This window comes from Squalius cephalus, assembly GCF_949319135.1.
Source record: "Squalius cephalus genome assembly, chromosome: 15".
NCBI lineage: Eukaryota > Metazoa > Chordata > Actinopteri > Cypriniformes > Leuciscidae > Squalius > Squalius cephalus.
The window spans coordinates 26,791,720-26,807,855 of NC_137136.1; the positions used below are offsets into that span (position 1 = coordinate 26,791,720).

Sequence of the window (16,136 nt, forward strand, 5' to 3'; positions counted from 1 at the left end):
CACAACAGTGGCTCCCCCGCTAAAGCATATAACTGACCCGACAGTGGCCATCCTTGTCTAATACCCTTCCATATTCTTATTGGTTGACTTAAACCACCACCAATTTAAAAAAAATATATATATACATAAAAACAAGAGTTTGATCCAAGAAATAAAAACTTTTCAAAACCCCAAAGCATATATTGTTTAAAACAAAGTCAAGTCATGGTCAACTCAATCAAAGGCTTTTCCTGATCCAGAAACAACCACACTAGTGTGTTTATATTGCAATGCAATGTCGCAGTACTACAGTGGTCAACATTTGAAGTGTATCAAAAAAGTTGTCCTAAGACAAGAATGGGTATTGTTCAAAATTCATGTATAACTTTGATGAAAGGTTTTGATCCACTTCAAATGTTGACTGTACATTAGTGTAAAAATGTGTAACCAGTTAATATGGGCACAAAACGTGTTCTGCTCATGCTTGGTGTGTAAAAGAGGCTAGAAACAAAGAAAAATCTAATAAAATCAGAAAAGGGGCATAAAGAACACAGCAGCCATTTAAGATGTTTATTTTAAAAATAACTTGAGTACAAAACATACATAAAAAATGTATATCAGAAAAAAAAAAAAGTCTTAAACTTAAGACATCATATTACATTCAAACACCACCTGCATTCAGGTGAGAGGACTTTCTTTGTAGATCCTTTAGTGTTTCATTTCGTGATTTTAATCACTGCATTGGCACAAAACTCTCCACTTTCAAGACACTTGTAACAATAAAGCTCTCTAGTGATCAAACCTTCAGCGTTCTCAGAACATCTAGTGAAATTAAGAGTTGGCTTCAGGACCATACTGAAAATGGTCAAAATGGAATCTGTTTGAATCAGGGAGGCCTTAGAAACTATAATCAGGTTTCATGCAAGAATGTATGAAGTGCCAATTCTTGTCAAAAGGTGTTATGGAACAAAAATATTTTTGTGTGAAATGTTTTGTACAAGCATGGTGAGCTTCATGGCAATTTTTTTTAAATTAAATTAAATTAAAAAAAATATACTAGGTGGATGAAGAGTCGCCATATTGTGGTAAAATAGAAAGTCCAAGAAGACCACATTTTGATCATTACATGCATCTGAAGGTGGGGGGAGGTGGGGGGTAGGGGAGAGAGTCAAATGCAAGAGAATATGGAACTGATTAAAAACCCTTTAAATTGTAGAAAAATAGTATGTCCTTAATCAGGAGATCAACAGAAAATACTAATTGGTTAACCTAAGGTATTCAAGTAATTCACCGGATACTTTTAAAGTGTCAAATAAATTACACGTAACATGGATGGCAGTATACAAGTCTGAGAGGGGAGATGATTTTGATACAGAGCAAATGTTAAGTTACAAACTTAAGTGCATGCCTGAAAGGCCAGCAGATAGCAAGTAATATGTAGTACACAAGATTTTAACATGCACAAATCCACAATCCCAACAATAAAACTGGTTGTGATATGGATTTGAACATGATAAAATAATATGTACATACAAAGTGATCCATAGTGTAATGTCAATTTACATTAAATTTAAGAAAATTAAAATTGAACTAAAATAAAAATATATTGCACAAAGATAGTATATTACGTAAAGATTTACAGTACAAAAGCAATCACAGCCTAGTGGTCCCGTAACAAGATTTCGGTTATCAAAAATATTCTGAAAAGCAATAACAATAGAGTAAAGTACAAGTATCAGTTAACAAAAAAAAAAAAAAAAAAAAAAAAAAAAAAAAGGTATCAGACTGTCATACAAAAAAAAAAAAAAAAAAAAAAAAAAGTAGGAAGGAATATGTACAAATGAAAACAGGAACATTTACTCACAGGAAGAGCACTAGACAAAACAAATCAAAGTGCAATTTCAGATGATGCCCATCTTAATCAGAAGTGCTACCTTTGACCTAGGAAAACAAAGGTCTGTGGCCCACATCCTTTATCTTGGGCAGAAGTGGAAGTGGTAGACAAGTGGTTGGCACTATCTGCTGAGGCTCATGGGAACAGTGTCCCTTCGACGCCGACGCCAGCTGTTACGGCCATACTGAGGATGATGGCCTCTGGGAACATGCACGATGTTATGCTCTAAACAATTAGTGTGTGGAGGCCCCTTTAACCTCTGGCCATTCTGAAACAATATATACAAGTATTTTAAGTATGATACCAGCCAGCAGTAAGCATTTATCAATACTTTAGGCAACACAAACAACCTATGTTGACTGATAAAAATGAAACTAGGATGGTCAATAAATTCAATGTAACTTAAAAATAGATTTAACAGCAAACTTATAAATGCATTAACATGCTGTTAAGGACTGAAAACAACATCAAACTCTACATCACTCAGTCTGTAACTAAATAGCAGCAGTTTGTTTGGGTCAGGTTCCAAAATTTGAGTCCTGGTAATGTAATACCAGTATTTACTTCCAGTAGCAAGTCTATGAAAAATAACACAATGTGTAGTCACAATTTTACATCAAGCACTGCCTTGTTTTCGAACTACTTGGAAATTTTATGTGCCATCTTTGACAATGGGATATTTGAAGAGGGGGGAAAGAAAACAACTAGGTTAAAACCCTTACAAACAAGCAAAAACCCACATATTACATTAGTGTCCCTTACATTAGTGTAGTGACTCTGGCTGGGTAAACAGCTGGAGTAAACAGGAGACAAATGGAGTACTCCATTCATATGAGTCAAACCATCCATACACTGTTTGCTGGGTAATGGGTGTGACTGAAACAGGAAGAGGCAATACAAAACAGTGCATGGGTAAATACAACCACAACTGGAATTCCACGGGCCAACTTAAAACAAACAAAAATGTATTTTGTCAGAACATAAGGACTCCTTTGAATGGCTGTTAAAGGAGGAAGATGCTCATATAAATAACCCGTTCTGCCACAGCTTAAAATCTAGACGACTCCCAGATAAAAAAAGCAGTTATTTCAATATTATTAAGGGTTCATACACATTTTAACCATTAAATTTCCATGACTTTTCCATGACTTAAAGGTAAATATTCATGACTTAATGTTCCATAAAACGTCTGTGTATACATGTGAAATAAGAGTAAAAATCCATGTTCAAATTTACCACAGCATATCTTGAATAAAATAAATGAACAAGCAATACGGTTTAATACAAAATAAATATTTATTTAAATAATGCTGACACAGTAAAAATAATATTTTGGTTTGCCATAACAGCCAAAAAAAAAAGAGAGAAAAAAAGGTCAGTAGGTCAAAAAAAAAAAAAAAAAAAAAAAAAAAGTGTTTTTTGTCAAAGATGAAGTTGGCGATCTTCGCAGCAGTGAACGCGCCAGAGAGAATTGCACATTTCATACGGAGGCAAGACGCTCCGACATTAAATTTCTCTATACTGTAAGCTAATAGGCCTGTGTTGTAGCCCAGTCATTAAAAAAACGATTTAGTTTCATATTCATGTTTAAATAAAATATATATATTTTTTTTAAATGTATGTTGATTGGCCTATATGAAAAGTGAAAAGCATGAATAAGATGATCCCGAAAATATCGGGAGACATGGAGTGGGCAGACATGATTTTGACCACTTCATTTAAGTTTGTTTTTGTAGAAAGCCTTTCTTTAAAGTGAATTTCATTTTGTATTAATTGTATCTTAATTTTAATCAATGTTTCATCAACCAATTGCCTGGATTTAATAAATAAGAATAAATATAGCAGGCAATATAATCAGGACACGGAGGCGCCGGCGCGTGAACTGCTCGTTCACAGAGCGGTCACGTCCGTAACATTGTTTCTTCCTCAAATGCGAACATGAAAAATAAAATAAAAAGAATATATTATGTTCCATGGAGAGCCAACCCTTCTTCATCCGGTGGGTATATTACTTTTGGTTTGTGCAGTGCAACTCATAGAATTACTAAAACATATTTTACCACCTAAAAGTTAAAGATTTTTTGTGTCATGCCCGGACCGTAAAGCAAGTGTATTTCCCTCATATTAAATATAAAACGCATGTGTATAGGCCAACTGATATTTTTCTAACGTCTGGACTCCTTTATTAAGGGCGTATGGATGTAAAAACATGTATAAACAGACGTTTCAATATATTAGCATTAAACGCATTTTCTGATCATTTATATTTCAAGTTTTGACTGCAAATGTCACGTCCATAACACTGGAACTGCCCAATAGTAATGTGCTAATGTGCTAATGTGGTAGCATTAGATCTGCTTTCTCACACCGCGACACAGGTTCGTGGATCTGAGTGTCGCGATTTCGGTTTCATTTCGCATATAGGCCTACAGCCCTTATAATCAGATGACGCTACGGGTTTTTATTTAAAAGAAAGAGCGTAGCCTACGTTTGTATGTAGGCCTATGGGCAATTTATATTCACAATACTTACTAAAATATAATTAATATAATTTTATTGCATTTGTATTAGTTGTTTGAAGAGTAAAAAATAAATAAATAAATAGGTCGGTTACAACCGGCAAGTCGGTCGGACGGACTAAAAGGAAAAAAAAAAAATTAATTGGGTCGGTCCTATATTGACAGGGTCGGTCGGGTTACGGCAAACAAGAATATTTTTAAAAATGGCCTCAAACCCTGAAAACTCCTTAGACATTTATTAACATAAATCCATAGGACTGGTGCTTGCACCTTTAGCATGGCTAGCTAGCGCTGATTCTCCCATATTAGAGATGTCAATTATCTTAGAACATAGTCCACATCTCGCTTTCCTCGGGTCCTGGACCTTCTCGAGCCATGTCTTGTATGTTTCCAAGTGAAGCCAGACATTGTTAAATCGACACTTTCCTGGCATTTCAATTAAATTTCTGTCAGCACCGACTTCGCCTCAAGCAACATCGCAACAAGTGAGTGAATCGGAAGTGAACTGAACGTTATGCCGCCCGAATATAAGAACGTTAAGACAACGCGAAATATTTTTTTTTATTAAACAGTTTTTGTATTAATCACATATTTTGCTGTGTTAAAAACAATTCCATGACTTTTCCAAAACTTTCTGGGTCTTTTTATTTTTTCAAAACCTTTCCAGGCCTGGAATTTTACATTTTTCAAATTCCATAACTTTTCCAGGTTTTTTCAAAACGTACGAACCCTGTAATAACATGGTGGATGATGTGAGTCAAGTTGCTGAGAGACATATTGGCTGCATCCGAAAGCTGAAAAATGCTGCCTCCACAGGCAAGATAAGGAGGTAGGAAGGCAACAAGACACATACAAATCCAATAGTCATGCCACATTCTGTACTGAGATACCTTAATTTGATAGATTTGATAGATCAAGGCAGCATAAATGTATCCTTCGCTGCCTTTGATATCCCACACTACTGTGCATTTAATTCTATGACAGTTTAGCAAAAATAAACATGGCGTCTGAAAATTGTGGTTGGTGGTCAGTTTGTGTGTAAATGTACATTTTTGACCAACTGTTTCCACTTTTGATGTAATTTCTAGTGAACTTTTTTTTATTTTAGTAATCAAATATTTTCTTAGTTTTCATCAAAGCTTTCTCTATTTTGTTGCCTCAGAAGTCTGTCCAAAATAATTTTTTGCGAGGTGCCTTTGTCCGCAAAAGCTGCCTTCAAAGTCATTGCCTGATAGGGCAGCGAGGCATCAAGTCAGCTGCCTAAGCTTTCGAGCGCAGCCATCGACTGGGCAAATTAAATAAAAATCAGAGGAATGTTGGCCTTACTTGACTTCCAGAGTGCAGAAAAGTTCCAGATGCGTTTGCTTTTCTCTGTGGTTTCTGATTGGTATCAGTCATGCAGGACATTGGAAAGAATTCATGAAGAACTGAAGCTTTGCACGGTGTGTCAGAATCCTGGGAGAGAAAGAGATAGTGACAGATGAAGAGAGAGAGATAAAGAAAAGACAACCTCAAATGGCAGATGTAAATTTAGCAAATTACAAAGCCAATGTAATGACGGCAAACTTAAAGGGTTAGTTGACCCAAAAAGGAAAATTCTGTCATCATTTAAATCACCCTCAAGTTGTTCCAAACCTGAATGAATTTCTCTCTGAACAAGAAAGATTTATGGAAGAATATAGGTAACCAAACAGTTGATGGGCCTCGTTGACTTCCATAGTGGGAAAAAATTGGAAATACTATGGAAGTCAATGGGGTCCATCAACTGTTTGGTTATAGACATTCTTCAAAGTATCTTTGTTTGTGTTCAGCAGAAGAAAGAAATGTATACATGTCTGGAACAACTTGAGGGTAAGTAATAATGATGATGACAGAAATTTCATAAGGGGTAAACTCTCTTTAATGGTCTTGTATGAGTTGACTTGTTGGATTTAATGCAGAAGTGTGCTGACATGTGCCTTTAATGAGTTCTCTTGGGAACTCATATCTAGTTCCCTTCAAGAAACTACACCAGGAACTTACAATGTCACTCCCAGACAGTGAGGACACAGAGGAAGATGATGAAGAGTGCTGTTGAAGGCTGGACAGGGACACAGGTGAACCAGCACTGAGTGGTGATGAGGAGTCTCTCTGCTGCTTCTCACTTGAGGTCTTCTCCAAGTCTACAACATTCTGGACTAAAATGACCAGAAACATTGTCAAAATCAACTTGGCCTTCGTTCTCGAAGCATAAAAAAAAAAAAAAAAAAAAAAAAAAAAAATACTTTCCATAAAAAATTATGTGTGATTCAAATGACTTACTTTTAATGTCAATCATCTTGGCATTGTGTCTGTTCCCCCACTGCTGAATGATCCACTCCCTGTAGCTAATTACTCCCTGGGTCACTTTAATGATACGTCCCAATGTGCTTGAGATTGAAAGTGTAAACATTATTTCTCCAACAAAATAAGGCTGACAGATTTCAATGCACAGAACGATTCATGTTAAAGAACCAAAAACTAATTTGTGAAGTAAAATAAGATATTGAACAACATTGGTAGTTACTGTATATATAGTACAATATTATAGTAATAATTCTTTAAGCTACATAATAACAATGGAAATCATTTTTGCATTAAGCATAATGTAGCAGAGTGACATCACAGGACTGAATGAATGAACATGCCATGGTAATTCCACATAAATGTATAATAATAATAATAATAATAATAATAATAATAATGAGAGGTAAAACAATATAAACAATTGTCAACTAAATGTATGCAATATATGTACAGTTGTAAATTCATGGCCACGCAGACTCCAATGAGATCATGGAAATATTTAAATGAGCTCAATATCCACAACATTAATTTTGATGCATTTCATGATTAGGACAGTCACATTGCAGGACAATATCCAATATTTACATGAAATTGCTAAAAATTAAAACACAAATAAGTTCTTACTCCACTGTCTAGCCACAAAAATGAAAATAAGTGATTTTACATAGAGGATAGTAAAATTTCACAGCATGTTAACATTCTAACAAGTGAAAGGGATAGTTACATTTTTATCAGTCACTCTCAACCCAAATGATGCACACACCAAATATGGTAAGTGGAAGCTTCTGTGTGTAACATATTTGATGTGCTCACTGCTCTATGTGCGATATTTAATGCTTATATGCAGGGTTGGGGAGTAACGGAATACATGTAACGGCGTTATGTAATCAGGATACAAAAATCCAGTAACTGTAATCCGTTACAGTTACGTCAAAAAACGTAGTAATCAGATTATAGTTACATTTTGAAAAAAGGGGGAATACTTTCAGGATTACAATGGTTTCATTTAAAACTATATAAATAATTATTTTGGCATAATAACACATTAAGCGCTGCTTGATTATACAGTAGTTCCTGGTTCTGTTGCCAGTAATGACTCACGTGTGCCACGCGCTGGTGCATGTGCAAATAACAGCTGTCTACAATCTCCTCAGATGCAGATTGAATTACTGCTGCTAAACGACGCTGCCTGCGGGTAAAATCGCTTTTAATTCATGGAAATTCCGCTGCTATTTTGTAGAAATTCGGAGGGTAGCTTTTTTAGTACCCAAAATGTCCTTTCTTAATATTTTCTCACGTAACGGGATGTTCGCTGTCTAGGTAACATAGGGGAACTCCCACTGCCAACGCCACAAGTTCAGTCAGGCAAATTAAGAAAGATCACGGCTTTAGTCAACATGTAGGCCTATTTTAAAATAAACTAATATGTAGATTGTGTAAAAAAAATTAAATGTGTTTTTATTTTTTAGTTAAAAATTTGTTAAAAATAAAAAATAATCTGTAATACCATACATTAGCCACTAGATGTCTGTATAGCCCTTTACATAAATATATATTCAGGCCTGTGTTAATGTGTTAAGGCCAAATTCTTAATAAATAAAAGTTTTTTTATTTTTACTTTATTTATATACGTGACCTTGAAGTAATCCAAAAGTAATCAGTTACATTACTTTCATATTATAGTACTTGGATTACGTTACTGAATACTTTTTTTATGAAGTAATTTGTAACTGTAACGGAATACATTTTTAAAGTAACCCTCCCAAGCCTGCTTATATGTGAATAAACGGCTCAATTAAATCGGTTCATCATATTAAGTGTCTTCAGAAGACTTGGATTAAACCATTTAATTCTTTTAAGATCTCTTTATGAAATATCAAGTATCTAAGTTTTGGTAAAAAGGACTTTCAATGGAGGGACAGAAATCTCAGGTTTCATTCAAAATATCTTAAATTTTAGTTCCAAAGATGAATGCAAGTATTGTTCATCATGGCATATTCATTTTGTTGGGTGAACTAAGTCTTTAAAAAGTCATTGGCTAAAAACACTCAAGCAGCACAGAAATGGCTGGGGCAGCAATTTTCATTTAAAAGCAATAGTTGTGGACTCATCTGGGACTAACCTTTCCATATTTCTGTTGGGGTAGGAGCGGGATAGTGGAGATACAGCGTGACTCAAGATGAGGTATGCATAGTTAAACACCTCCTTCACCTGCATGGCACTGTAAGAGCTCCGGCCGACATCATTTCCTAACAAACAGAGAATAATTTGTTCAAATGCTTAAGGTTAGTTTAATTTCAATTCAGTTCGCATTAACACAGCTTTTCAAACTATGCTTTTTTTTGGCCATTCTGTAGCTGTACTCTGTGCCACTTGCATTTTTGATTGTGACATCCAGAACATCAAGAATAAATCAAAGTCAATCAATTTGACTGACTAGTTTCCTTCATTGCAAGGGGATAAAACTGGTTGATCTATGGTGGTTTGCCATCATACCTGGTAAGTTTGGGTCCTCAATACAGAGCATTGAGGGTCTGTATGTATTCTCCATGACCTTCATGATCTCCTCTTTGGCCAGATACGCTCCTCCATCCCTCACACGGATGCCTGTTTTCAGATAATTAAAATGCCGTCCATACAATTCAAAGAATTCGATGAGCAGGATGCCCAAATTAATATTAGAAGCTCTGCAGTCTATTCTGGGATGGAGCTGAAACATACAAAAGACCATGTCTGTTTATTGTAACAATTAAATGACCAAATCAATAATTTGTTTTAAATATCTGATCAATCATGAACATCAAGGTTCCCAAGGGATAAATACCATTATAATATTATGGTCAAATGGCTCAATGCAAAATGAGGATAAATGGTATCAATTAGTAGGAGAGTAACACCGGCTGGAAAACGGCATGCATAAAAGCACAACACGAAGATACTCTTCTTGGTGCCTCACCTGCAAGAAGCTGATGGCCATTAAAATGAGGCTGTAGGAACTGATACCACCCGTAAACACCTCGTTCAAATCTCTCTGGAGCAGAAACTGCTTCAGCACAAAGATCAGGTATGGCAACACGGAGTATTTCTGTATTCAAAAGAGAGGAAATAAAAGAATAGCAGCACATAGTGTGTTCACTCAGAAATATTTATATTTTCATATATGGCCAGGATATGGCTACATTAATCATTCAATATCAATGAAAATCAGTTCTTAACACAAGATTCAGTGGCTACATGTTTTCAGTTCAACAGCACCAAATCAAGCACTTAATGTGGGCTCAACATGCTCATTTAAATGAATAAAAGCAAGCTCTCACCTTAAGATGATCCTTGATAAACCGTGCTGCTTTGACACCAGTTTCAACATTAAAGCTGATGTCTACCTTCACATCTGTTTCTCTGTCAGTCAGTTTAATTATTGGTACCTGTACAGAAAAAGACTGATTACTAAATTGATTCCTCTTAGTTTTTGGAAAGAAGACCATTATTAGTATTGGAATTATTACTGTTATTTTTTACAATCACCAGCAAACCACACAAAAAAAAAAAAAAAATGATGTCCCTGTGTACTTTCACATCAATAGCAGCCCTGTTTGCAAGCGTAGAAATTCTGTCTAAGTGCAATTATGACACTAATATTTCGCTCTGTACAGAATCTGCACTTGAATGCCATTGTCATTCACAGTCATCCCCCACATTGCTTACATGTTCATTAATTTGTTGTTTAACTTGTAAAAAATTTAAATATTTTGAAATGGTTGATATGAGAAAATCAAAAATGCAAGAACTTCACATACTACTACGAGAACAAACGTTGATAATTTAACTTTCAGAACTCAAAATTCCTCCCTAGTCCAAAAAGTTAAAATGAAACTACCGGTAAGCTGCAAAGACTCAGGCTCAACTATGCAGTACAAAATATACATTTAATAGGTCCCTGATCATTTCAGTCTGAACTCAACAACCTTACCACTACTAAAAGAAAAAAGGTACTTCTATAAAGAGGCAAGGACTATGACCTTGAGGTGCTCACTGAACAACAAGGCTGATGATGACTAACCGTAGCCTTGTCAAGTAGTTTGATGGAGAAGGGCTCAGCAATGTTGTTCTGCCTGAGTGCCTGGTCCAGCTGCTGCAGAGGTGCTTGTTCCCATTTTCCAAACACCACCAGGTCAATATCACTACATAATGCAATTAAGAACAAAAATCATACAATAACAATAAAAAAAAAATCCATTTATCACTGCAAGTTCAAACATATGTAAACAATCGTACAATACCTGGTAGGAAGATAAAGTCCTGTACTGAAGCTGCCAAATATTTCAACCTGAAAGATGAAATAGCACTTTAACCTTTTTAGACCTGGCAATCGACTAGTATGTGCAGCTTACACTGCAATCTTTGACAGACACTCAAAAGAAAAGCAAAGACTGAATGTCACCTCTCCTTCTTAAGATGAACTTGTAGGTCTTCTGTACTAGACCTGAGAGTATTGTACTTAAGGAAGGAATATATGAGGTAATCTCCTTAACCATGCTGTTGGCGAGACGTTTAATTCTTCACTGAAAAAGTGCTGACTCCCCAAAACATTTTAGATGGGTTGAGGAAGTGATTTATTGCTCTCTTACATTCAGTCCAAATTTTTTGAAACATGGTCACCTTTCCTAGCATACTTTGACTACTGTTTCTGACATAGGGGTTACCTAAATATCTGAACAGAAGAGGACCTCAAGTCTTTTTAGACCTTTAATGAATCTTTGTGTTTGCCATTTACTGTCTCTGTTAGTTGCCTTGAAGATGGATTGTTTGTCAGAATGTCAGAGTCACATGGGGTAAAGTAAATGTATAGATACTTTTTTCCCCTGCCAATGTCAAAGAGCAACATGTTATCTCTCTGTGCTGGACTCACCTTTGCTGTAGGCCACAGATTTTTGATTACAGCTTCAATACGATTGACAACATCTCTCCTCATTGCTTCCTCTTCTGGGCGTGGGGACATGAAATGATAAAAATCCACAATCTCCTCATGCAGGCTGGGGGAAGATAAACATCACAGTCCTTACAACAACTCGCTTCCAATTGAAGAACTATGATATGAAAAAAAAATCTCAGAACATAACTATTATGTTAATATATACAGCATTGGTGCAGAAATGCCTGTCCCATGTGTAAAAACAACAACAACAACAACAACAACAAAAACATTCCTTATCTTGTGTGCATCTGAGCTCATAATAGGCATAAGTAAATGCGCAAGACTGTCTCAGGTCAGAAAAGTTCCTTAATGCACGCTAAATCCACACTTTAGAGAGGTATTTGACGGTAAGTGATGTGTATACACTCTAAAGATAAAGGTTCCAAAAGCTGGTTTTCGCAGCGATGCCATAGAACAACCATTTTTGGTTCCCCAAAGAACCTTTCAGTCAGCAGTTCTTAAAGGGAACTTTACTTTCTTAGTGTGAAGAACATTTTAACAATATAAAGAACCTTTTGTGGAAATGGAAAGGTTCAATGGATGTTAAAGGTTCTTCATGGAACCATCAATGGTGATAATGAATTATCGCACACTCTTAAAAATAAAGGTTCTTTAAGGAACTCCTGTTCCCTAAAATTGCATAATGTTGAGAAAAACTTTACAGTGAAAGCTAAATTAGTTATTGCATTTAATTCAGTAGCAAAACATTAAGTGTTGCCCACTTTATTGGTACACAGTTTGTGTATTTTATACAATTACTAAATTGTGTTGTCTGTTATAAGAGACTACTGAAAACAAATGTAATTTATTTTAAAGTATTGAACATTAAAATAAAAGTAATAAAGTGTAAATAAAGCTCTGTAAAACATGCATTTTTACAACAATGTTGTAAATGTGTTACATCAGGAAATCAAAAGTTCTGCACACACTTGTGGTCTTCATGCTTGAACACCAGGACCAAATACAGGAAATACATCATGCAAGTAGACAAATGGTCAAGTGCAAAGACCGCAAGTGTGGCTATTGGGACAGGGCCAGAGATGCTTCTGCCAGAAAACAATGCTATAATGAATAAGTGACATTCTTACAGGTTTTTGAATGGTGTGTATGTGAATGAAAAAATATACCAGGGGCCTCATGTATCAATCTTGCGTATGCACAAAAACTTTGCGTACGCCAGCTTTCACGCTCACGGTCGGATGTACTAACAGTGAAATATTTTTTCATATTTTTTCCTTTTGTTATTAATGTCCTCTTTTGTTATTAGAGGACAAAGTTCCAAATAAAATAATTTTTTCTCATTTCTACCTTCGATAGTAGCAACTCCAATTCACTTTCTGTAATGTTTTGTTTCTTGCCGCTTGCTTTAGCCATTTTCTTACTGCTTTCTTTTGCCAGAGTGGACTCATTACCATATTTAAATTGACTTAATTAAGGGAGGAGACTGAGTGGGGCGTTGTGCTCGTGCATGTGCGCTCAATTTTACGTTAATTGGGATGTACAAAGAGAATATGCGTGGGATCCTTCGTACGCAGAGATTCATACATCTGGGTTTTTTGTGCGTACGCACATTTACAGCTTTGTCCGTACGCAATGTTTTAGTATGAATTCAACGCAAGTCTTTGTACATGAGGCCCCAGATCACTAAAGTAATGGAAAGGTGTGGAGAAAGCTGCTCAAAAAATTGGGTGTAAAAATGTCACTTTTGTGTCTTAAGCAGTTTTCTTGCAATAAAAGATTTTCTGCATGTGGTAGGTAAGGTAAACATAGCCTACTCATTTAGTCTGAGATAAACTTGAGAACCAGATCATGAACTAATTAGGTTCCACATTAATTCAATTCAAACTCCATTTAGGCTTGTTAGGTGAAAGTAAATCCACAAACTAAATTTGTAATATATAATCAAAATCAGAAAATTTGCTTCGTCTCTTGAATGACATCAGTTTGAACATCTTTTAACCACCACAGAGAGATTGTGAGGATTTTTTCTTAAGTAAAGTTGGTCGCAAGTTCAGTTTTACAAGTACGTTTTTGTGAACTGGAATAAATTGACTCAAAAGAGCGTTTCGTTTAGGAATCCAAAAGCTCACATCGAGAATATGGAAAGAGTATCCAGGACATTCTACAGATGTAAAATATAAAATCACAGTTTTCATTTTTGAATTAACCATTTCGGTAACGCTTTACAATAAGGTCTCATTTGTTAACATTAGTTAATGTATTAACTAACATAAACTAACAATGAGCAATACATTTGTTACAGTATTCATGAATCTTTATTAATTACTAAAAATCCAGTTGTTCATTGTTAGTTCAAGTTAGTGCCAAAATCATTGTGGGTTGTGAAAGAAAGGTAATGCAACTGTGCCTGTGGTTATATGAGACAAAAACATTTATACTTTCACTGTACACGCACTGTGACCCTCTAAATATAGAATCAAAAGATATTTCAGTAGTCTAAAAATGATGAACTAATACAGACCTGCATCAGTGGCAAATACATTACACCTTTGAGGCAAAGTTTTCCTTAGTTGATCATAGTTTTCCTTGTAATAGTTATATGCTTATAAACACATTCAGTTCCAAACTTATGGACTTTAAGCTTGTCTGTTTGTTTGTTTGTCAGGCTCATCAGTTTGTCACATTGCTTTGGACTTGTGGGCTTAGTTAACACCACGGACCAAATGTTAGTTAGTTACTTAAATACATTTTACTCCTGGTTTATAGTATTTCAAACAAAATGCCGATCTGGGTCAGCATTTATTATAGATGTCTAAACAGCAAGAACCAAGAAAGTACCCTAGTCCTTTTTCCCCACCAACACAAAGGCCGATGCACAACTAACTGACATCACTTATCAACCTACTAACACTAAGCAAAGTTAAAAAAGCAACAACAAAAAAACTACTGTGAAAAGTGTCACCCAATATTAATGAAAATACTCTTACCCATTAATACCTAGACTGTATCTTCTGGTTGCCCATGGGGTCTCACTTAAATAACTGTCATTAGAGTGGGACAGAAAGTGGTTCATTCCATATGTGCTCGCTTTATTGTCATGTCTCTTTCGTTCTGCGTGGTGTTTAAGCTGGTTGTCCATCATTATTTGAGTCTGTAGCCGCTGATAATGTTGTTGTTGTAAACAATTATTGACATTGTGCATATGTTCAGTGAAGTTAAAGTGAATTTTGGCTGGATTTGAGCTCATACCGTCACCAGTAGTAGATGATGAATCTGATGTCGGACTGTCACTTTCGGAATCCGCTGAAGACAGAGGTGATAAAGAATCACAACCGTTGACCTCGACAGGGGTGACATAAAGAGGTGCAGGACCAGAACATGCGTATGGAGATCTCATGGCACCACCATCATTGCAAGGCTGTTTGGTGAAATTGTTAATAGGTTTTAAAACTGTGTTGGTGGGAACCAGCGTTAACTGCCTCATGAAACCGGCCGCCAACGCTGGTGTGTTCACCCGCAGCGGGTGACAGTGGTTTCGCCTTTGCGAGGTTTCCCAGACGCGCATCCATAAAGCGTTGGCAGGTCCTTTCTGTTCGGGCTGAATCCAAGCCACTCGAGGATCCATCTAACTTTACCTTTACAAATCTCCCAAACACTCTCTCACATAAGGGCAGACAGGCGCCCTCAAGAGCTACAAGACTCACGTGAATGTGTGAGACGCTGAGTAGAAGTTTAAAAATCCCGGGAAAGACTGAAGAAACCGAGATAGCTCCTTTTCATGAGCCGTTTCTCAGCGAACTGTTGAATCCAGAGCATTCCAATATGGCGCACATGAAATCTCGAGTCGAGTGCGCATGACTCTGGGAATTTAAACTTCTTCTGGAAGAGCAACGAACACACCCCCTGCCATTTCCCCACCCATTTATCCAACCTGTAATGAAATGTGATGCAAGCATTTTCTAGGTTTGCAGTTTAATGAATAATTTACAATCCTATACTTTGTATCTTTGGTTTGGTATTTAAATGTGATTTTACCATAATATTTTGTAACAGAGCTTAGCACGTATTCGTAATTTTACGGTTATAAAAAGTAATGGTAATTATGTTCACAAGTATTAATGAAATTTAAGCAGCATAGCGTGACAGAATTATGAGAACAAAGAAAAAATTGTGGTTCAGCCTCCACCATGAATTCAGAGTTTCCAGTGGAGAGATTCAAAGTAGCCAATATGAAAGTGGCTTTAAAGAAATGTCTTACAAAGATAGATCATTTCAAATGTATTGTTAAATCTGAGTGACAACCACCATAGCTTATTACTCCCGATATATTGCAGATAAAATTGTAAGTCAAGTCTGTGAAAGATCACATGGATGAGTTTCTTTGTCCTCACTAACTTTACCTTCAGTCTGTTAACCAAAGCATACCCATACTCACTGAAATTTAAATAAAAGTTCTATTAGCTTCTTTTTTTTTTTTTTTTTT

The 16,136-nt window shown here is 35.9% G+C and overlaps 1 protein-coding gene across 3 annotated transcripts; it reads right to left on the reverse strand.

The window, feature by feature from the left end:
* Positions 1-1,912: 1,912 nt before the first annotated feature.
* LOC307172063 (terminal nucleotidyltransferase 4A-like) lies at positions 1,913-15,505 on the reverse strand. 3 transcript variants are annotated; one of them, XM_079894096.1, is made up of 13 exons: positions 14,641-15,505; positions 11,627-11,750; positions 10,998-11,044; positions 10,778-10,898; positions 10,035-10,142; positions 9,674-9,802; positions 9,214-9,427; positions 8,840-8,966; positions 6,694-6,800; positions 6,415-6,569; positions 5,719-5,847; positions 2,636-2,749; positions 1,913-2,141 (listed from the first exon to the last, which is right to left on the reverse strand). In XM_079894096.1, exons 1-13 carry the CDS (start codon positions 15,276-15,278, stop codon positions 1,995-1,997), a joined length of 2,160 nt encoding a protein of 719 aa, XP_079750222.1. In that variant the 5' UTR covers positions 15,279-15,505; the 3' UTR covers positions 1,913-1,994. The 3 variants fall into 3 exon arrangements, with proteins under 3 accessions (XP_079750222.1, XP_079750224.1, XP_079750223.1); XM_079894098.1 differs by having other exon boundaries at positions 14,903-15,461; XM_079894097.1 differs by lacking the exon at positions 2,636-2,749.
* Between the last annotated feature and the right edge of the window lie 631 nt (positions 15,506-16,136).

What these genes read in the sequence shown, in the direction of transcription:
- LOC307172063 (XM_079894096.1), bottom strand. Translation starts at nt 15,278, where the DNA reads ATGGATCCTCGAGTGGCTTGGATTCAGCCCGAACAGAAAGGACCTGCC. An exon ending in AACTACTTGACAAGGCTACG is followed by an intron (nt 10,143 to 10,777) that starts GTTAGTCATCAT and finishes TTTTCTGTACAG; the next exon opens with GTACCAATAATTAAACTGAC. An exon ending in TTATCAAGGATCATCTTAAG is followed by an intron (nt 9,803 to 10,034) that starts GTGAGAGCTTGC and finishes TTTTGAATACAG; the next exon opens with AAATACTCCGTGTTGCCATA.